The sequence below is a fragment of the Phalacrocorax carbo genome, chromosome 1 (assembly GCF_963921805.1).
Source record: "Phalacrocorax carbo chromosome 1, bPhaCar2.1, whole genome shotgun sequence".
Lineage (NCBI taxonomy): Eukaryota > Metazoa > Chordata > Aves > Suliformes > Phalacrocoracidae > Phalacrocorax > Phalacrocorax carbo.
This window is the reverse complement of record NC_087513.1, coordinates 10,927,448-10,947,439: the sequence shown is the minus strand read 5'-3', so window position 1 is coordinate 10,947,439 and position 19,992 is coordinate 10,927,448. Positions and strand designations below refer to the sequence as shown.

Genomic DNA, 19,992 nt, shown 5'->3' with positions numbered 1-19,992 from the left:
AGGAGCCAATGGGACAATATTAATCGGCATGATAATGCAGCAGTCTGACTCTATTAGCAGCCTGCTGCCAAGAGTTTATTGCTATTATGTATATTTAAGCACCATTTAAAGGGATTAAGCTCCTCCTGAACTAAGCACTTCAAAAGCAGTTTCTGTGCTGGAGAGTTTATGATGTTAATGGATAGCACACAAATGACTATGTGACCCCTAAAAGGGGGAGGGGAAACAGAGAAGCCAAGGGACTGGCTCAGCTCAATCCCACAGTGTGAGCAGAAGAATTTATACATCGCTTGTTGTAATTCAGTTCCTGATCCAGTGAATGACGTTGCATCTGGAAGGCTGAAACCCTTCCGTAGGACACTGAGAGTAGTATTGACTGTAATTAATCTCAGACAAAAAGGAGATCAAGGATTTGGTAGTGGACAAGTACTCCAGAATAAATTAGAACTTGAGATCAGGCAGACATTAGGATTTATCATGGAATTTTGCCAGGACATAGGAACTAACACTACCAGAAGTGTATAAAGTACCATGACACTTACACACTTATAAATGGATAGGGACATTGCTACATTTTTAATAACATTATCAGAAATTCAGCAAGTGTAATTTAACAGTTAAAATAATGTATTTGTCACATGTAGCTTTTATAAAGTTGTAAAAAATCTGAAATAGTGTATCTAATTTTATTTTTAATAAAGTAAAAAAGAATACAAAATAATGAAATTCAAAAGAAGCGGTATGAACACATTTAAACAGATCCTTAGCTGGAATCCATTTTGGTGGGAGTAATGCAGTTTAACTGGGGGACATTGTGGCTTATAAATTCACATTTTTGTAAGTGCTCTGTCTTGTCTTTCTTGAGCAAGATTGTTGTACTGAATAAATAATAAGCCAAGAATATTCATATTGTACATGATATGCTGACAAATGTATCAGAAAATACAGACCGTCTCCTACTTTAGTTTATTACTTGCTCATTACTTTCACTTCCAGAATTTTATGATAAGTATAAATCTTGGTGATTCATATAGTTATGAATAAAAGCATTAAAGTTTATTAGCATTCAGGATAGCATGTTTTTTATTGTTGATGGGAATCAATACTTAAATTGAACATGTCATTGGGCATTTACCTTCAGAACAGTCTTTGTCTGAAAGTGGCAGAATAAATAGGAAAAAAATGGTTACTATAAATAGATAATGGAAGGACCAGTTACCTTGCTTTTGCTGTTTTCACTTTAACCACTAATGCCCAGATCTATCTGAAGTCTATTAAAACATTTGAAACCCTGTAGAACACAAATTACTTTATATTTCCAAGTGCTCAGATCTTTCACTAAAGGTGATTTCCCTTCACCTGAATATATGCCGGGGGTCCTTCCAGCTGATTATTCCCCCAGTTACCCCAGTGAAGATACAGAGGGACCCCACCAACGTCACACAATCACAACAGCATAAATCTGAGCCACGGTGCAGAAGGGGCAGTCCCTCCGCTGCAAGGCTGCAGGGATGGAGGACATTTAAGTCCCCAAGCCCAGATTTACGTCACAGGGCTCAAGATGACTTGATCCCATCTATTTGCTACAAAAAACCACAGATTCCTGCCATCTGTCCTTGCCATAGACATCCATTCCTCACCTTTCTGGGAGTATTCAGTATACTTGAGTCATAATTCTTGCAGTTCAGCACTGGTAACTCTATCCTGTTCTGATCACGGACACGTTTTAACTCTCTAGTGTATCTTCCCTCCTACTGTGCTCCCTGAGCTGACATGGGACTCAGGTCACATTTTTCTGCACATTACTCATCAGGCCCTTGGGGGTTGCATCCCGGTGAGTTAAATGAGAACTGGACTACAAGGCATTTCCTCCACAAATTTAAGCTCTGGTCATGTGTTTCATGGTATTAGTCAGCTCAAAGGCCCTCCGAAAAAAATGGAATGAATCGTAAATAAATGTGAAGTTTTCTAACACTGTTACAGAAAATCAGTTTAAATATATACTTCACTTTTCTTACACATTTTGTCTGATAAGCTCTATGGAAGCCTCATAAAAGGGAATTCTATAAGGTAAAAAGGACAATGAAAAAGAGTAAATTTCTTTAATGTTTTATTTAAGTTTAAGAACTAAAATGCATCGAGTGTATTTTAGTAGTCCAGCCAAAGACCATAGCAACAGCTATATCACATTAACCGGGCTTTGGACCAGATCAGCACAGCCAGTAATTTATCCTTTTAAATAGTGTTCCACCTTCCCTTCCACCAAAATCTTACAGAGCCTGATGTGGTGAACCACAGCAGCTTCGCCTCGCTGTAGTCCTTTAGGAGATACAGCCTGCCAGGGAAATTTCATCTGAGTTAGGCATCCAGGAAGAGGATGGTGGATGCTCAAGGTGATGAGTTAGAGATTGTCTGTCAGAATTTCTGAATACCACAGGTACTTGCATGAGTGCACAAGCCCTGTGAAAGCCGGAACCAGGAATTTCCACAGTTAAGGTAATCCTGCCCCTCTGAAGCACTACATCTCCTCTGTGCACAGCAATGTGAAGTTCTCTAGAAATCCTAAAGGTGGAAAGCTCTCTCTACTGATAGATCCCTAATGATGGAGGTATTTTGCAAAAGAAGTATTAAAGAAAAACTTAACAAATACAATGTTCTTGCTCATTAATAAATTGCAAGGTGAATGGCCTTCGCTTCTGCAGTTAGGTCCGTACAGGCCTCTGACTTACGATTTAGAGGTCATTCTGGCATGCAGTGAGATAACATTGCTGGGTGACTAAAAAATAAGAAACAGCTAAATTCCATCTTGAATTACAGTGAGGGGGTGGCTAACATTTCACTCATTAGATTAGATATTTTAACAATTACATGAAATTTGGAAATGTCCTATTTCTCATCATATTTCTAGAGAATCTGAATCACAGGCCTCAAACAGAGAATGCCATTTACTACAAATAAAATGAAACCTCCTTGCTAGTTGGAAAACAAAATAAGCAGTCTGGACATAAATGTGCAACAAAAGTTTGCAGGTAGCCTTCTGGATCTCTGTCACAAATGGTATTTTCTCATTTTAACCCCATTGCTCACCATATGACCCATTTTTTCATCATTTTAAAATATTCAAGTGTCCCTAAAAAGGCATGAATTAAATTGTATTTCAAGGGAAAGGTACAGATCCATGAACCACGACAAGCATATACTCTTTGAAGGCCTTTAGAAATAGGGGATTAACTTTCAAAGGTTGAATGTTTAGAGCTCTTGCCTTCTTTTTGTGCTCAGAAAACTGTTGCCAAAGTGAACTGATGATGATACATTGATACTATGATGAGTTTGAGATTTTATTATTTGTTTAGGGCTTAAAAATACCCACCTATGATCACTGGAACTTCTGTATTTGAAAGCCCTCACTGAGAAGCTACAGATCTCCTGTTAATATACTCTCACTGTCCACCTCCTTGTCATGATCTCTTATTCCCCTGGCACCTCCTTCTACTGTTCCTTCCCAAACTGTTTGAAATAGCCCGTTTAGTTCAGGATATACAAATAATTTGCACAGAAAAGAATAATAAAGAAAGCCTTGATGTCTGGAGATTTAAAGAAGTTGCAGGTCAACTGGCAGTGACTAAGCAAACTGTTGATGTCAACAGGGATCAGTGAGAAATCTGCAATAGATCATGTATTGATTAGGCTTAAGCCAGATTTACCCTCCCCAAGTAGGCAGTTCAGAATCAGTCTATTGGGAAACAGCTATTAAAATACTAAACTGCACTGCAATTTAATGTGATTTAAGAATACTATGTTGCACCACAGAAATTGCTAAGAAACAAATATATTTTAATACTAATAATACAGTATGCGAGCTTCATCTGCTAGGTTATAAGAAATCCATGGAAACCTGGAAGTTCAGGGTTGTCACTCTGCTGCATTCTTGTTTTGAAAGTACAGGGCTGTGCTTTATTTATTACCTTTAATTGTACAAGCTCTGTGGGACATAATCAAGCAGTTCTGATTTAATTTAGTAAGGAAATTGTTGTTTCACATATGTGAAACAAATTCTTCTGGAATACAAATACTGTAGTGGTCAGTAAAATAAGCAAACTTTTTATAAAGAAGAAAAGAATGAAAAAAATTACAGTGGATAAGTGTACTTGGAAACTTGGATACAATACGAGCAGATTGGTGCTACTGATGCAAGTATTTCCCTTTGTAGCTGGTTTGCCCTCAATACAGGATATTAAAGGAGTTGCAATGGCTTAATTAGTATGCTAATCAGGGAACTGTCATCCTGTCCAATTTCAGGAAAGCCTCTGCAACAAAAAAATCTGGTGAAGGTGGACCTCTTCAGAGGGTCAGGATGAAGAAGAATTTGCCTTTTTTACTCCAGAGTACATTATGCTTGGACACTAGAGCTCCTTGTGCAGACTGAGCTGTGGACACAGGAGACAGACAGCATGGGACAATGAATTCAGTAACTTTTTTGTTACAGACGAGACAGGACCGCAAAAGCCTTTAAGGAGTGTTTACTTTGCCTCAGCAGACTCATCAGCTTGAAAACTGTTTATTTTTCTCAACAGCTTTAAAATATAAAAAATTGAGACGATAATAATGATTTACTTGCTTCTGTTGCTAAGTGTTTTACTGTCAGAATTCAATGCGGGGCTAATGAAACTTTTTTAAATGGCTCTGACCCTTTTTATCTTGTCTTAAAGTAACTTAATTTCTGGATGGGTCTGAAAATACTTTTTTTAAAGTTTTCTCAAACAAATGTTCACAGAAGATATTTAACATACACAAGCTCTGGGTAACATTTTGACAAGTTAGATGATGCAGAGTTGGTGAGAACTGGCATTTCTCTCTTCTGCAGACATATTGATACTCTTGTACAGTGGGTGAATTACAGTAGCTAACCTGGATGGGAACAGATGAAAAGGGAACTGTTGTAAATCTTCTCCTTCCACACAATTTTCCTTCTGCAGAGGCTTTACCTGGCACCACACAGAATTTTTTAGAACACGTTCACTCTACAATTTCCATCCCATATTTTACAAAGCTTTAAAAAATGCATTTGGCAAGATTTTAAATGTGGTATCTCTATTTCCTTATAGACATGGGGATATCACAACAGCTTCCGGGGGAAAAAAAAAATATAATTTCCTTCTGGAAATAATCCAGGAAGACAAGAACTCTCAGGCCCCTTAATCTTCCTCCAAAAAATTTTGATCAAAGTCTTTCAACCAGGGTGAGTGTAGTGCTATTTGTACGTGAGAAAAAACAAAAGAGCGGACCTTTGTGACTAGCAACTTGTCCTGCAACTACTTCCCAGGGCAAAAGCTCTAGAGTGCTAAAAGCCAAACACATACTACTGATCGCCTCCATATCACAGAGCTCAGTATAACAGTAATCCCCTTCTCGGAGAAACCTGATTTTCAAAGCAAATTTTTAATTTTACATCATGACGCTGTAGTGGTCAAATACAATTATGTTTGCTCAGAATAATGCATGTTTCTCATGAGGATTAAAGTGCTTAGATAGGCAGGGTTTTTATCTATTTCCAGTGATATTAAGAGCTGTGAAGACTCTAAAACATTCTTTATCCTGCAATGAAGTTGGTTCATAGAGTGAGTTATTTGAATAGATTCCTGTAAGACTTGTATCGTGTAAAATCCTCTTTCTCAACAAGAAATGTGGAGGCTCAGTACAGCCTAGGCTGTGTAAATCTCAATATGTGCTAAACTACAGACAGGAAAAGAGGGAAAAATAAAAATAAATGACAGCTTGTATTGTAAGATATTTGAATGCTTACTTCATAAAATCTACATCCTTACTTCATAAAACCTCTTACTTCATAAAACTTCTATTGTCAAATGTCAGTGAAAATGCTCACCAGCATAAAAAAGTTTCAAAGGCTGCATGACAGCAGGATATTCGTGTTTGTATGTCACCTGAGCAATTAACATGAGCAATGTAAGCTATTAAGTACCACAAAGGGGCCATGCAGTACCTTCACTTGCATCCACTGCATCTCATAGAAAACAGAACATAATCTCAGCTGATCAGTAAAAATGATATCTGAAACAATCAAGTGAACACCTGAAAGATTTGAAATATATTAACGTCACTAATACAAAGAAGATAGTTGATGGTCTACTAAGGTAAACTAGATTTCAAAGTTGGCAAGCTTGAGGAGCAGAATACGGTATTTTTCTTTCTTTCTATAATAAATGAAACATTCTATTTATTAGGTTGATAAAGTCTTGCTGATTTATTCAGTAACTGATCACAGACCTTTAGGATTACACTGACTAGTTGGTGGAACAAGTGTCAAGAGGATAAAGCAACCCTTTTCCTTAAACTACTAAAAGAAGGGGCTTGAATTTGGATGGGATAAAGCTGAAAGGTAAAATGGGAGTAATTGTTTTCTTTTTTTTTTTTTTTTTTTTTAAGGAATACCTAATGGATAGATAATTCTGATTAGCAGGCTAACTCATTTCAGATATGTTTCAAAAATCAAAAGACAGCCTGTAAAATCAATACCTAATTGCAGATGAATGTTACTCTAATTTCATCATCAAGTACTGATGACAAATAAAAGTTCAATAGTGCTTCAGGTAAATGTAGCTGGAATTTGATTAATCCTGCAGTCCCTACACTACCAGACAGTATGATTAAATTGTCAAACATTTATGAAACTAAAAGGCACAGCTTACTTGACAGCTTACTTGATCTTGGTGTTGACTTGGTGGGCGAGAGTGGGACAGCTTCTCTGGCAGCCTTCTGTCGAGGCCATGTCCATTCTCCAAACGAGACTCCCTGGGCTTGTCAAACCAATCAGTTTCTTCACGACGGAGATGATAGGCTTTGAAAACCAAGGACAGGTCAAATGTTCTGATCCAGTGCTGGGCAAAGGGCAATAATGTGCATTGTGCATTGCAAACATGCATAGTGGTTATTGGCCATGCAGCTAAAGCAAAGTTACAGGCGAGACTTGAGAAATTGAACTCAGGCATAATATAGCTGTGAGTGATATAGCACAGTGAGAAGATTCTGTTTATGTCAAAACTATGGATATTAAATACTAGATGAAAGCCATTGCCTAGTGCTGTAGCCATTTCCTTCCTTCTGGCAGCTCAGAAATACACTGCAGATTTCACACATTTCTAAAATGTTTGATGAAAAAAAATAGTCAAATTAGTGACTTTGCAGTAGGCTAGGGAAAAAAAATAAAAAGACCAAAAAAACAACTCTCAAAACTTAACCTCCACTAATTCCCAAACTTCTGAACTGAATATTATTCAAAATACTTTGGAGATAATCTAGAAGTACTTTTAAGAAAATTGAGACTTCTTTAAGAAATCAGTATCATGCCAAATCAAGATAGGAAGCAATCTATACTTTTTAATTCTAAGCAGAAATATTGCAAGTGTTCTTATTTTTATCCCCCAGTTTTGCAGTATGAGCCTTCTTTTTGCATGTAAAGTTAGCCAGAATGTTCTTTCTGCAATAATTCTATAAGACTAATGTCCTTATATTTGCAAGTTTTAAACCCATATAAAATCTATCGTGTTAGATACCCTTTGGGGATCAAATAACACTGCTTCATTGTAATCAGTTTTGCAAATACACATATTTATGCCTACTGACTATTGGGTCAACTGACACAGGTTTCAATCCACTGGGATCAGAATCAGCTCCTATGTCTTTAATAATATTTCCGCTGTAAAAACATAAAGATTTTTATCTATGTTGCCCATCAGTGTAAACCAAAGCAATGTTCAGCTAATTAGAATGTAATGAAAGTTTGAATTTTATGCTTTAATAAGCATGATAAATTTAGAACCCAAAGAAAGACAATATTTGTTTCAGCAAAACCATGAGAAATTGCAACCTTAAATAAGGACAGTTGTTACTATAGTAACATGAGTAAATCCAATTGTTCCATGACACAGGGGAGGATTTAAAATGCAAAATGGTAGTATGCATAATCTTATCTATTTAATAGTTACAGTAAACATAATCTAGTTGATTTAACAAATTAATGGAAAAAAGTTTGATGGGTGTGCTGGTTTTATCTGGGGTAGAGTTAATTTTCTCCATAGTAGCTTGTATGGGGCCGTGTTCTGGATTTGTGCTGGAAGCAGTGTTGATAACACAGGGATGTTTTCATTCCTGCTGAGCAGGGCTTACGCAGAGCCAAGGCCTTTTCTGCTCCTCACCCCACCCCACCAGCGAGCGGCTGGGGGTGCACCAGGGGCTGGGAGGGGACCCAGCCGGGACAGCTGACCCCAGCTGACCCAAGGGATACCCCACACCGTATGGCCTCATGCTCAGCATGTAAAGCTGGGGGAAGAAGAAGGAAGGGGGAACGTTTGGAGCTATGGTGTTTGCCTTCCCAAGTAACCGTTACACATGACAGAGCCCTGCTCTCCTGGAGATGGCTGAACGCCCACCTGCCCACGGGAAGTGGTGAATGAATTCCTTGTTTTGCTTTGCTTGTGTACATGGCTTTTGCTTTACCTATTAAACTGTCTCTATCTCAACCCATGACTTTTTTCATTTTTACCTGTCCGATTCTCTCCCCCACCCCACTAGGGGAGGAGTGAGTGAGCGGCTGTGTGGGGCTGAGTTGCTGGCTGGGGTTAAACTACGACAATGGGAAGAAAAAAACTGTTGTGGTTTTTCATGAATATTTTATTAAATTTCTCCAAAAAGAGGAGTAATACAGATGCGTGATTTTTGAAAAATAATATTTTGTATGTGGTAAAAATAACCAACCCATATTATACTAGGCCTTTGGATAATTCTTAATCTTGGTTCAGATATTATATAGTCTCTTCCTTCCTAACTGTGCACAAATTTAATCTAATACAAAATGGTTTGAAGACATTATTTAGATCAGAATATATGAATTAGAAATATTATTAAAGGTTGATATTTGTCTGGCTAGTGATTAGTTATTGATTAATTGCTCTCAATAAACCATTATGATCTAATAAGCAAATCTTTTATTCTTTGCACATTTATACCAGCTGACTAGTGCCTGCATGTACCAGGCTGCTTCATAACTCATCCTGACAGAACTTCTTACTGAAGCTTACATGAAGACCCTAATGCATTTTTCTGGTCCCAGATACTAATGCTGACTATGACAAACTCTGTCTTTAGCTGAGCAAAAGAAAGAATTATATTTTTTTTCTCCTCCTGTCTCAGCTGAAGTAAGTTTTGCTGGATTTCTTGTTTAGAAAAGCCAGAACATATGTAGAATCCCATACTGCAGATCAGACCATCCTACTTTTTTATCAAACTGTGATGAATGTGCATCTTTTATATGAAATTTAAAAAGGTATGGATATATGTGTATGTCGACACACACATGCCACTTTCGTATGTACATACACACGCAATTGGTTTTGGCTTGATTAGCTGGGATTTGTTTCAGCTGGAAACCTGAGAACAGCCAAGATGAATCACTGACAGTCTTAGAGGATACATCCTTTTTTCTAAGTCTAACAATATGCAGCCAGATGGTTCCACCTGTAAAAAATTCCTGCTGGAGTCAATAAGGTCCCTTGCTGTTAATCACACACACTTTAAGAAGGTGAGGTTGGAGTCCGGGCTGTGGAGTCCAAGAAACTTGATCAAAAAACTAATAGTGATCACTGTAAATGCAACATATGAAAAATTATGAAATTATGATCAATAGAGTTAATAAAGCACACGAAACAGACGCTACTGTTGTTGGCAGAGTGCAACCCTGAACCTTGACTAAGTTCACGTCCTCAACAGGGAATCCATAAAGAAGATATTATCTGATATTGTCAGTTGTGGTTGTGTGTGGTAGAAACTCAGCGTGCAGCTTAAATTTTCCTGATGTCTTCATACCTGAATTTTAAATTTCTAAGGTCTATGGTGGAATTAAGAGATTAGCATATGACAGAAAAAAAAATCCTTTAGGTGAGAAAAGGCAGGTTTTGTATCGACTCAGCTGACCAGCAGGACTATTTACATTCATAAAATTGAGCGCTGGCCTCAGCATCCTTGAAAATTAGTATCTTCAACATACTAATAGTTTGCGGAAGCTTGTGGCAGCTGTGGGGTTAATAAAGAGCTATTCACTGGATTAGAGTTCATAGTATTTGGAACCCTCAGAAAATACCAGGTGTTTCAAAAGCTCAAGAAGCTATTTATTTTCAATGGGAACCCCAGGATGTTGTGCTCTTTTGACACTAGAGTTATTTTTTAACCTGTTTGAAGTTTGGAACCCTAGTGTAGGTACGACTTACGGGCTGAAGCACGTTTTAAGATTTCTTACAGTACGTTGGTGTATTTAGTGACAAACAGAAGGTTTGGCCTCAAAGTCCTATTTGTATTATCTTCTGGTATTTGTTATTGAATGTGAATTAGAAAAAATGAACAGAAAGTCAAGCATATCTCTCAATTTGAACTGAAGAAAAAAAATTACATTTAATACCTTGACTTACATTTATTTTTATAAGTTTCTAAACATGAAAATTCAAGCTTTGGCACAAGTTTTCCTAAGATTGTGCTTAAGACTGATTTCTTTGAATGAAATCTCATCAAAACTATGCTGCAGTTATTTAAAAAAAAAAAAAAAAAGAAAAAAGCATAGAAAACTGTTAAAAGGCCAGATGCAACACACCAGAAGAGCTGTCCACTGTCAGGGCACTACAGGAAAAGCACAGTCTGGAGCAAAGAAGGTCATAACTTTCTGAAGAACTGTAATTGCTTCTTTGGAACATATTTTACCTTAAATCCAAATTATATGAATTATTTTCAATTCAAGTTACTTGCTATTCGATGGCATATTTGAAAATAATGTCATAAAGTGTTTTGATTTCCCAAGACTTTACATAAAATGTTGCAAAAATAAGCAATTTGTGAAGAAATAAAAGCTTGATAGAAATTTGAAAAATACTGCTGAAAGGGAAAGCCCTGGTACTCAGGGACACATCAATCTAATAAGGAACATGCAATTTGAGTCAGAATACTTCTGAAAGAGTGTAACTAAATAGAGACAAATTTTAAACCAAAACATTAAACCTAAAATATGTATGCCTTGTACAAATATATAACAGAAACATAAGGCACTGTAGTGCAGAAATATAATTCCCTATGACCTGTTTATATGCAGTACAATAGCACCAAACACACTTTTTTTGGTCAGTTTGGTTCTTGGTTTTCAGGAGGAAAAGTCCTCTGTGTCTTTCACAATATACCTGAGAATGACCCGTAGAAGTCACAAGTTGAGTTAAGACAAGGTAATATCTACTTATTTAAGAAGAATGATATGAATTGCAACTTAGGGAGTTCCTCTCAGATGCCTTCAGATTTAATTATAGGACTCTGCGTGCTAAGAATTTAAAAACAGTGAAAACACTTAAGCTTCTGATAAAAATCAAAAAAGCTGATGATCCTGAACCTCTCTCGAAACACATATTTTATGAGAGGTTTTAAATATCTAAGAAATATGAAAAGAAACTTACATAACAAACTCCAATATATTGTCGTATCAGGAAGGCAAATAGATTCAATTTTCTAATGCTTATGAAAGATTCAGCATACGTAAAAAAGCAATAATGCAGTAATGAACATTAGGGTTAATATAAACTTGAAAAATAAACCATACTACTTCATAATCATGCAAATGTGTCTTTTGAGACAATCATTGCCATTTACAGACAATATAGCGCATGCAAAGTCTCTTTTATTGTGCAGTAAATACACATAAGAAAAAGTTAAGGGAGCGCATACAATTTTGAACATATTAATTTCATTTTCTTTCAAACTGTCTTTATGATTTTTAAACAATTTAGAATATATTAAGTCTGAACTGACTCAAACAAGACTGATACATAATTTGCAATTACTTAGTACTCAACATTAGCTTTAACATTCTGCTGTACTTATTCAGAAGAAACATTTTTAATTGCACCATTTATAATACATCAGAAAGGTTCCTTTCATGAACCTAAGCGAGATAAACTCTTGTGCTTATTTGGCAGACATATTGTATGGGGTGTTTATGAAACCAGCTACGCTGCATAATCCATCAATAGAAGTAAAATACTTTTTGCAAGTTTATTGAAGGGTGAGATTGTCTTGCACCATCCAAATGACAAATTATCTTACATCATCACAATTCTGAATGCACAGAAGTCCACGTGACATGATGCTTTCAACAAACCATATGTAGAACGTTATTTTGCTATCACATTAAGCTCTATATGGTTCTAACATACAACATGTCCTTAATGAACATACTATTTCTATATAAATGCAGATATAAAGTGGTGCGTTGGAAGATGGAATTATCAGTTCTTGAATTCAATAATGAAATTTCATGCAAATAAAATTACTAGAGTTTTTTAGAGATTTGGGAGATTATTTCCAAATCCCAACAAAAACTATTGCAAGTAAGTTCAATGATTCACAGCCACTGAAGAAGGCTCCACATAAAGACTGATGGTAGGGTCTGTATTGGACATGGAATATTCTACACAGTATCATTAGAAAAGTATTCATCAACAAGTGAAAAGGAAAATGCACAAGCAAACCAAAAGGAAAGCAAATCAACAACAATACAGTGGGCATGCTAGAGTAGCTTAACACCATCCAGAAACTGCTGTTAGGGTAAAATAAAAAATATCAAATAAACCAAAACAAATCAAACTCAAAAAATGTAGATACACGGAAGATGCACCAAGGAACAGGAAAAAGAACAAGTCTTTGAAGTATAACAAAAATTAGACACATGCATAGAAATGAGGATTTGCGTTGTGATAGTAAGATACCAGTCTGAGGCCTAATTTACCTTCACTGTCTGACATGGCATGCTGGAAGTCATCCATGATGAAGGCTATATCTCGATCATAGCCTCGAGTCCGTGACTCCTCCCTCATATGTTGCTGAACCTCAGGTAATGAATGGCTCGATCCAAACTGGTCCCTTGTATCTGCAGATATTGGTGGCAAGGGTCCAGCTGCTGCTCTTGCCATTCCCATTGGTTGGCCAACGGGACTTAGTGGGCTCTCCTCCTCAGAGTTCTGCGCTACAATTGGGATCCTTCCCCTGCTTTGGCTAATAGGTAGACTGGTGGGTTTGGTTCTTCCAGAAGGTGCTGCATGGCTAAAGGAAACATCTAAGGGCTCAGCTTCTTGGGCTTTCAGTCTTAAAGAAGAACTGGAAGAATCTCTTTTCAATGACAAATCGAGCCCATAAACTGAGGAGGGTCTAGATGAGGGCCTAGATCTACTACCACTGCTATAAGACTTGTCTGCTTCATCTTGTAATGTGGATCTCACTGTTGGACCTAGTGCAGTCCCAAGGCCTGCTCCAATGGATGAAGTCAGTGGTGGCCCCATGTACTTCTGTTGGTCAGTGATGTTTTTTCTAAGGCCAAAAGTGATATCATCCTGAAGAAGCCTTGCCCTAGTAGTAATTCCCCCAAGTGTTGAAGTGCTAGCAGTCATATAACTTGAATAGTCAGGCTCAAGGTCTCTGCTTTCTTGGATAGGTGAAAACTTTGTTAGTTTGGGGTCTATCAAAGCTTTCTTGTGTTTTGACTGCTTCTGGTAAAGGAGGGCTGCTGGGAGCTGCTTAGCAGCCTGTTTCTCAAGAGTAAGCCTACCTATGCTATATTTCTCAGATTTAGGAAAATGCCTGTAGCTGCCCTCCGCGTGGTAATACTGTGACAGGCCAGCCAGATGATCAAGACTTTCTGCACCTCTACGGAACTCTTGTTTTATCTGGTGTTTCAGAAGTTTGAGCTCATAAGGGTCCTCCATTGGGTCTTCATCAGCTTTAACATAGGAATGTAACCTAGAAGAAGTCTGCAGTGGTGCTAGGAAGTCTGACACTTCTTGTGCTCTCCTAGCCTCAGTTGTCCGAAGCAGTCGATCTGTTTTCGACAGATCTTTCTCATGGAGGCTAAAACTGGAACCAAGTGCTCCTGTTCCTTTAGTAAGTTCTCCTATATCATCAATCAGCACATAATTTCGGGGTGTATGGTGGTGGTCTATATCTGCATAGAATGAATCTGCAGATATGCTTGATATAGGGCTGCTTGCTATGCTGTTTCTCTCATCTAGTCCTATCCTTAAATCCAAGGTAGAGTATTTACTGCTCAGCTGGGAAACTGCATAATTATTGTCAGTTGAAACTGGTGCTATCATGAGAGGCTGATTACGAATTACATCATAGTTTGTTGTTATCTTAGGCTCCAAATATAATGTAGTTTGTCTTGGCTTTGGCTGTATCACCATCATCTGTGATGGGAGTTGATATGAAGGCTGTTGAGACGGTGGAGGTTGAGCCTGTGGAGTAAAGGACATAGTAGCTCCTGTTTGGAAAGCTGTCTGGGTCTGATAGGGTGAAACCTGCTGGTGATACAAAGGCTGCTGTTGCTGGTAATGTGATTGCTGTGTGAACTGAGTTGGTGCTTGAGTTGGCAGGGCAGGAGAGGAATACTGATACTGAGCATATGGGCTTGTAGCAGGGGCAAACTCTGTTTCTGGTTGGGTTTGTGGTGGCATAAACTGGTTATATTCTGTCTGGGGTGCAGTACGTGGTCTTTCCAAGCCGTGCTGAGTTTCTATTCTGGTTGACCTGGTATTATTAACTTCACTGTCTGACATATAATCACGTTCTTCTGCTACTCCTTGGAGATAGGCACGCTCTCTCTTTTCTCTTTCTTTTAGTAAGGCTTCTTTCCTCCTATTAATCCCCATTTCCAAGTATCTCAGCTTGGCATCTATTTCTTTTTCCTCCTCATCTAGCTCTGCTTGCTTCTTCCTAAGCTTGGCTGATTCACGTTCAACTAGATCCAATTCCCTGTCTATATCCTGAAGAATTTTGGCTCTGGCCATAGTGTTGGTCCTACAAATCCTTCTGCGTGAAACTGATCCCACAGAAGTATATGGCGACTGAGTTCCTGCTGTTGTTTCCTCTGGAGGTGGGTTGGGCAGAGTCCTCTTCACCTTCTTTTGAGTGCCTGATGGAGTTACGCTTGAAGAACCTTTTGTCTGCAACAGAACAAACAAGACTGAATCACTATTCTGGAAGCTTTGTTGCACATTAATCATGAGCTGTTTAAATTTTTTTCATGGTATGGCTTTATATCTAACCACATACTTTCTCTAATGGAGAGGAAGCTTGTGGTATCTGTGAATAAGCAGCAGAAAATGACATGAAGAAATGCTGGCAGTCTGCTAAAGATCAGGAAGATAAGCAATCTAATGAAAAATAAGGGTGACACTCACTAGGACTTTGTTTAGCCTAAGACTCAAAAATCTACTTTATATTCTTGAAATTGAATTGACTGCAATTTAAAAGGATTTTTTTTTAATCTCAGTGTGCTTACAGATAAAAATATACAATGCATGTGTGTGTAGGAGGGGAATATATATAGACTTATGCACCTTCCTTTTATATAACATTTAATAGAAAAAACGTATAAATATAAACGTAGATATATGCATGTTAATGCACAAATACGTGTAAAATTTGTACAATCAAATAGAAGTCTCTGAGCCAAACACTGAGTGCATACTGAGCCGCTATAACTTGTACTGAAATCCAGTCACTGAAGCAGGACCTTCTGGTGCCAACACACTTGGTACTACAGGTAGTTCGTAGTCCACCTTGTCATTTTTTGCCTCACTTCTGCTGCTACATATATATTTCCAGGGAAGAGTCTTATGCTTTACAAAGGTGGTGTGAGCTTTCTTCACTTCACTGAAGACTTTCTTAAATGAATTTTTTTCCAGTTCCAAAGCTACAGTTTAAAACTTCTAAACAGTTAAAGCAGTATAAAAATACAGGAATCTAGTCCAGTCCAGATGTCCAGACTTCCCCACAGGTAATGGTAGAAGGGTGATTCACTCTGATCTAGGAGAAGTATCTACCTTAGGCTGATGAGTCATTTTTGGAGGTGCCTATCTCGCTTCATCAACTAGGAAAGTAGGCAACCCAACTGGTTAGATGAATCTAAATTATACCCTCCATTACTAGGGTTTTTGAAATGTTCTTCTTAGTTTTGAAGTAAACTCAGGCTCCCACAAAATGTAGATACATTAAGAAGTAGGACTTGTATGATTTTGAAATTGTATCCTATCTCCCCAGTAGCTTCTTATGAATTTTGCCTTAGTAAAGGAAAAGGGATTGGTCTATACACATACACTAAAAATAACTACCACTACAAAATGCAGACAGGTTAATAGCAAAATATGGAAACAATTTAGCACAGTTTAATGAGGGAAGTAAAAAAAATATTAACCAACTTGACTCTTCTGCCTCTGCAGGCAAGCACAGCAATTCAGCAAGCGTTAACCGTTATTAATTAAAAATGGAATTTAATCTGAAATAAATGCTACTTCACTCAAACAAGAAGTCAACAAGATTAATATTAATTAGTAGTTTAATAGTCACTATTTTCTCTGTTTATTCTAATGTCATCAACAAATTGTAAAAGTTTATGAAAAGTGTTGACAACCCTCTTTTGCTGCTCCCCTGTTACCTAACCTTGGAAAATCACAACAATCAACACATCATTGTCATGGATCTTTAAAGAAACATTTGCTACCTTTTCAAGTGCCATTTAAGCTCTTTTCATCCTCTTCATCTAAATTCCATCAACTTTTGCATGTTTCAGATTTCAATAAATGCAATTTAATTTTGTTTTCAGCTTCCCGTGGCCATTTCCCAACCCATGTTGTGCCAACAAATCAAAGTAACTAATTTTCTCTTGCTCAGTGTGTACTTATAATCAAAGCAAAATTAATAATCTACAGTAGGTCTAGTTGGCTATTGATTTATATTGTAAATTTAGTCCAATACCACTGTTATTTCCCCCTCCCAAGCTGAAATAGCAATCACAGATGGTGAAGCAGTCACAGATGGTCACTGGTATTGGGGAAGAGCTATTAATAACATACTCATTAAAAGGTCTGTAATATTTTACGGAATTATTATTTTCAGATGACAGTTAAGTTGCTGATGAATAAATCCCATGTCAGCTTATAGTGTGTTTTATATATATAAAAAAAAAAAACATATCTTGTTTTTATATCTTTGTCTACATATAAAGAAGCTCAGGCTAACAGACACTACAGGAAGTTGTACCACTTACTTTTGAAAAAGTATTGACAACCTCTAGTTCCCAGCTGCTATTCTTACAAAAGGGAAGTCTTAATTATTTTTACTTGATATTTACATTGGGATAAGAAAAAAAAAAGGTACTTTAGTACTGTAATAAAATGTGTGGTTTTTTCTCTTCTTCCTGGATATTCTCATCATCAGTTATGTTAGCCTGCTACCTGGGAACTGTGTTAATAGATTTAAGGGAAGTTCAGCTGCAGTATTTTAGCAGAAAACTTTAGAGTAGCTCTTAAATTTAGTTTTTGCATTTCCTTTGAATTTGTTAACTAGCAAGGAAGAAAGACAAGCTAGGGGTGATCTTCACCAAATTCTAATCTCTTTAACACAAAGACCTGGAAGTGGAAAGGAGTAATTGTGCTGTCTAGCCCTATCCCTGTATTTTCGGTCCCTGTAACATATTTATGATGTTATGCTTATTTTTGGTTTAAAGTATCCAAAGGAAAAATGGTGCAGAAACTTTAATGAGTCTACTCTGGAGCCAAACAAAAGACCCTATCAAATACCGGCAGACATTCTTAGGCCTTACAATTACTGGCTAAAGGTTAGGTTAAATTTCAGGCAGGTGACCTTAACGAGCTCTCTGACTGAATACGGCATGAAATTTTCTACTGTATTTTATCCTATTTTCCATCTTCTTCATTCTAACCATTTACTTCTAGCTACCTACTATCACCCTCACTAATTTTTAAAAATCATTCCGTGCTTAGCAAATGATCCCTCCAAATGCTGACCGTAAATCTCAAGAACTAGAAGTAAATTGTTCTGCGTCTTGTTTCACTGTGACAACCTTATAAACTTTATTACTTTATTGCTGAGCCTTGTACATGGAGAGAATTTCACAGAACTCTGTGGCATCTCTTCAAGATGGACATAATGGTAATCAGATCTTGCTGACCTTGCTAAAATAAGCCCAAAGCTTGTGCTTGAGATAAGGCTACAGATATGTTCTCCCTAATACTAGAGATTAAAGAACTGAGGAAGAAACAATCTTCCCCCTCCCCCACCTGTTTTTAAGCTTAACAACACTTTGATAATAAAGATAGGAGAAGAATGCAGTTCAGTCTTGCAGTTCAATGACAGGGTAACATCACAGTGAGGAACTCAAAACAGTGAGCTGGAGGTTGCGTGCAAACAGATTTAGCAGTCCCTTCCTTTTCTGCCTTGCCAATACACATTAGTCTTGATGTTCTTTATCTCCTGAGGTTTGATTTTTAGAGGTCATCTGAACAAAGGCTTGTGAACCCTGTTAAATTGTGTGGTTACTTTGGAATAATTCCTTTCAGATGAACATCTTATTTCTTGTGAATCTTTGTGAAAGTAATTTTTTTCTACCTAGTTTTGTCTCCTCCAATTTGATGGCATTGCTGATAAGGCCAGCAAGACTCTGACCCACTACAAGAATCAGTCAAGCACTAAGAAATACTCATACATTCCACTGCTGTGTATCGGTTTTAAAGAGATCGTTTACCTTGGGGGACTGAATGGTTCAGGAGATCACTGATGAATTTCTACCTCTAAACAGTGTGTTTGAGTCTAGTTACTCAACCTTTCTCTTCTTCTTCTCAACTGAATTTGTTTGAATATGATATGGTGCTTTTCTTGCATCCTCCTCTCTATTCATCTAGACATGCTTGTATAGTAGCTTCATTTGCCCTAAAACTCAGCTATCACACTTGGGCATACAACTCATACTTCTTTCATATTTTGGATTTTAGTAGCAAATAGAAAACCCTCATTATTCGTTGTTCTTTTAACATTTTCTGTGATCACAACACAAATAAACTTAAACAACTTCTATCCTCTTTAAGGCTGAGAAATCCTGTAAATAATGTATACAACATGTATACATATATGCACATGCACAAATCAATTACAATTGCAATGACAGCATCCTTATTAGAGTTTGCCACCACTAGACTGTCTATGTAATAGACACAGTGATGTTAGACTACCTACAGCCTGTGATGCTATGAAAAAGCAAAGGTAAAGTGGGTCTGAGAGAGCTGAAGCCACTCCTCTGCCGCAATCCTCTGAAGACTCGATAGCATGGTGGAAAGCCTGTTCCACACTCTAGAGGAACAAAATCTTACACTCTGCAGGGTAAGGCTTCCTGAAGCACCTGATATTGACTTGCAACAGACTTGAAATGTCAGCAGAAATTTGGCTGTACCCCAATTACCAGAAAAACATGCAAATAATATCTTTTGTCTTCAAACAGGGACTATGCAGTCAGTAAGCTTGCTCTGCAAACTCATCGCTAGCGTCAGTTGGAGAGATGCATGCTGATATGTTAAATGAAATTACTGGGAGTAAATTGTTTGCATCTAGAAAAGATGTCAAACAGTAGAGGGATAGATATTACTCTCCCATTCAGAAAAGAGGTCACTTTAGATGGGGACCAATGCAGTTTACTGAGGCAGCGATGGGGTGGAAGGTGAAGCCTGTGCTGTAGCTCTCTGTGTCCCAGCTCCCTCATCTGGGATTTTTCACGTATCAAAAAGCTCCCCAAGTGCAACCCCTCCAAGCCCCCAAAACTCACAGTAAAAAATGCAACTGTAATAAAGCTGTTCTATTTATAAAGGGTTGGTACCTGCTACTTGGTATTACAGGCTGTCCTCTTCATCATTAGAAATGCATCAGTAAGAACAGATAGAAATTTTGGCAATTCATTATTTTAAACATTCAATTTACTTCAAAGAATCCATGAAAATCAGTTATTATTCATTAAGGATCTTTTGTAATTTACCAGGATCTTTAAAACTGCTTGTAAATGAAACCTAATTCCAAAAGATACTAACACAATACACTAATATTAGATTA

At 37.4% G+C, this 19,992-nt stretch overlaps 1 protein-coding gene across 1 annotated transcript in view; it reads right to left on the bottom strand.

The window, feature by feature from the left end:
* PCLO (piccolo presynaptic cytomatrix protein) overlaps positions 1-19,992 on the bottom strand; it is a 367,600-nt gene that overhangs the window by 145,067 nt on the left and 202,541 nt on the right. Inside the window, exons 7-8 of the mRNA XM_064443829.1 lie at positions 12,830-15,038; positions 6,708-6,856 (exon numbers count right to left, since the gene is read on the bottom strand). Of these exons, the coding sequence (XP_064299899.1) occupies positions 6,708-6,856; positions 12,830-15,038 (2,358 nt within the window). The remainder of the gene's footprint in view (positions 1-6,707; positions 6,857-12,829; positions 15,039-19,992) is intronic.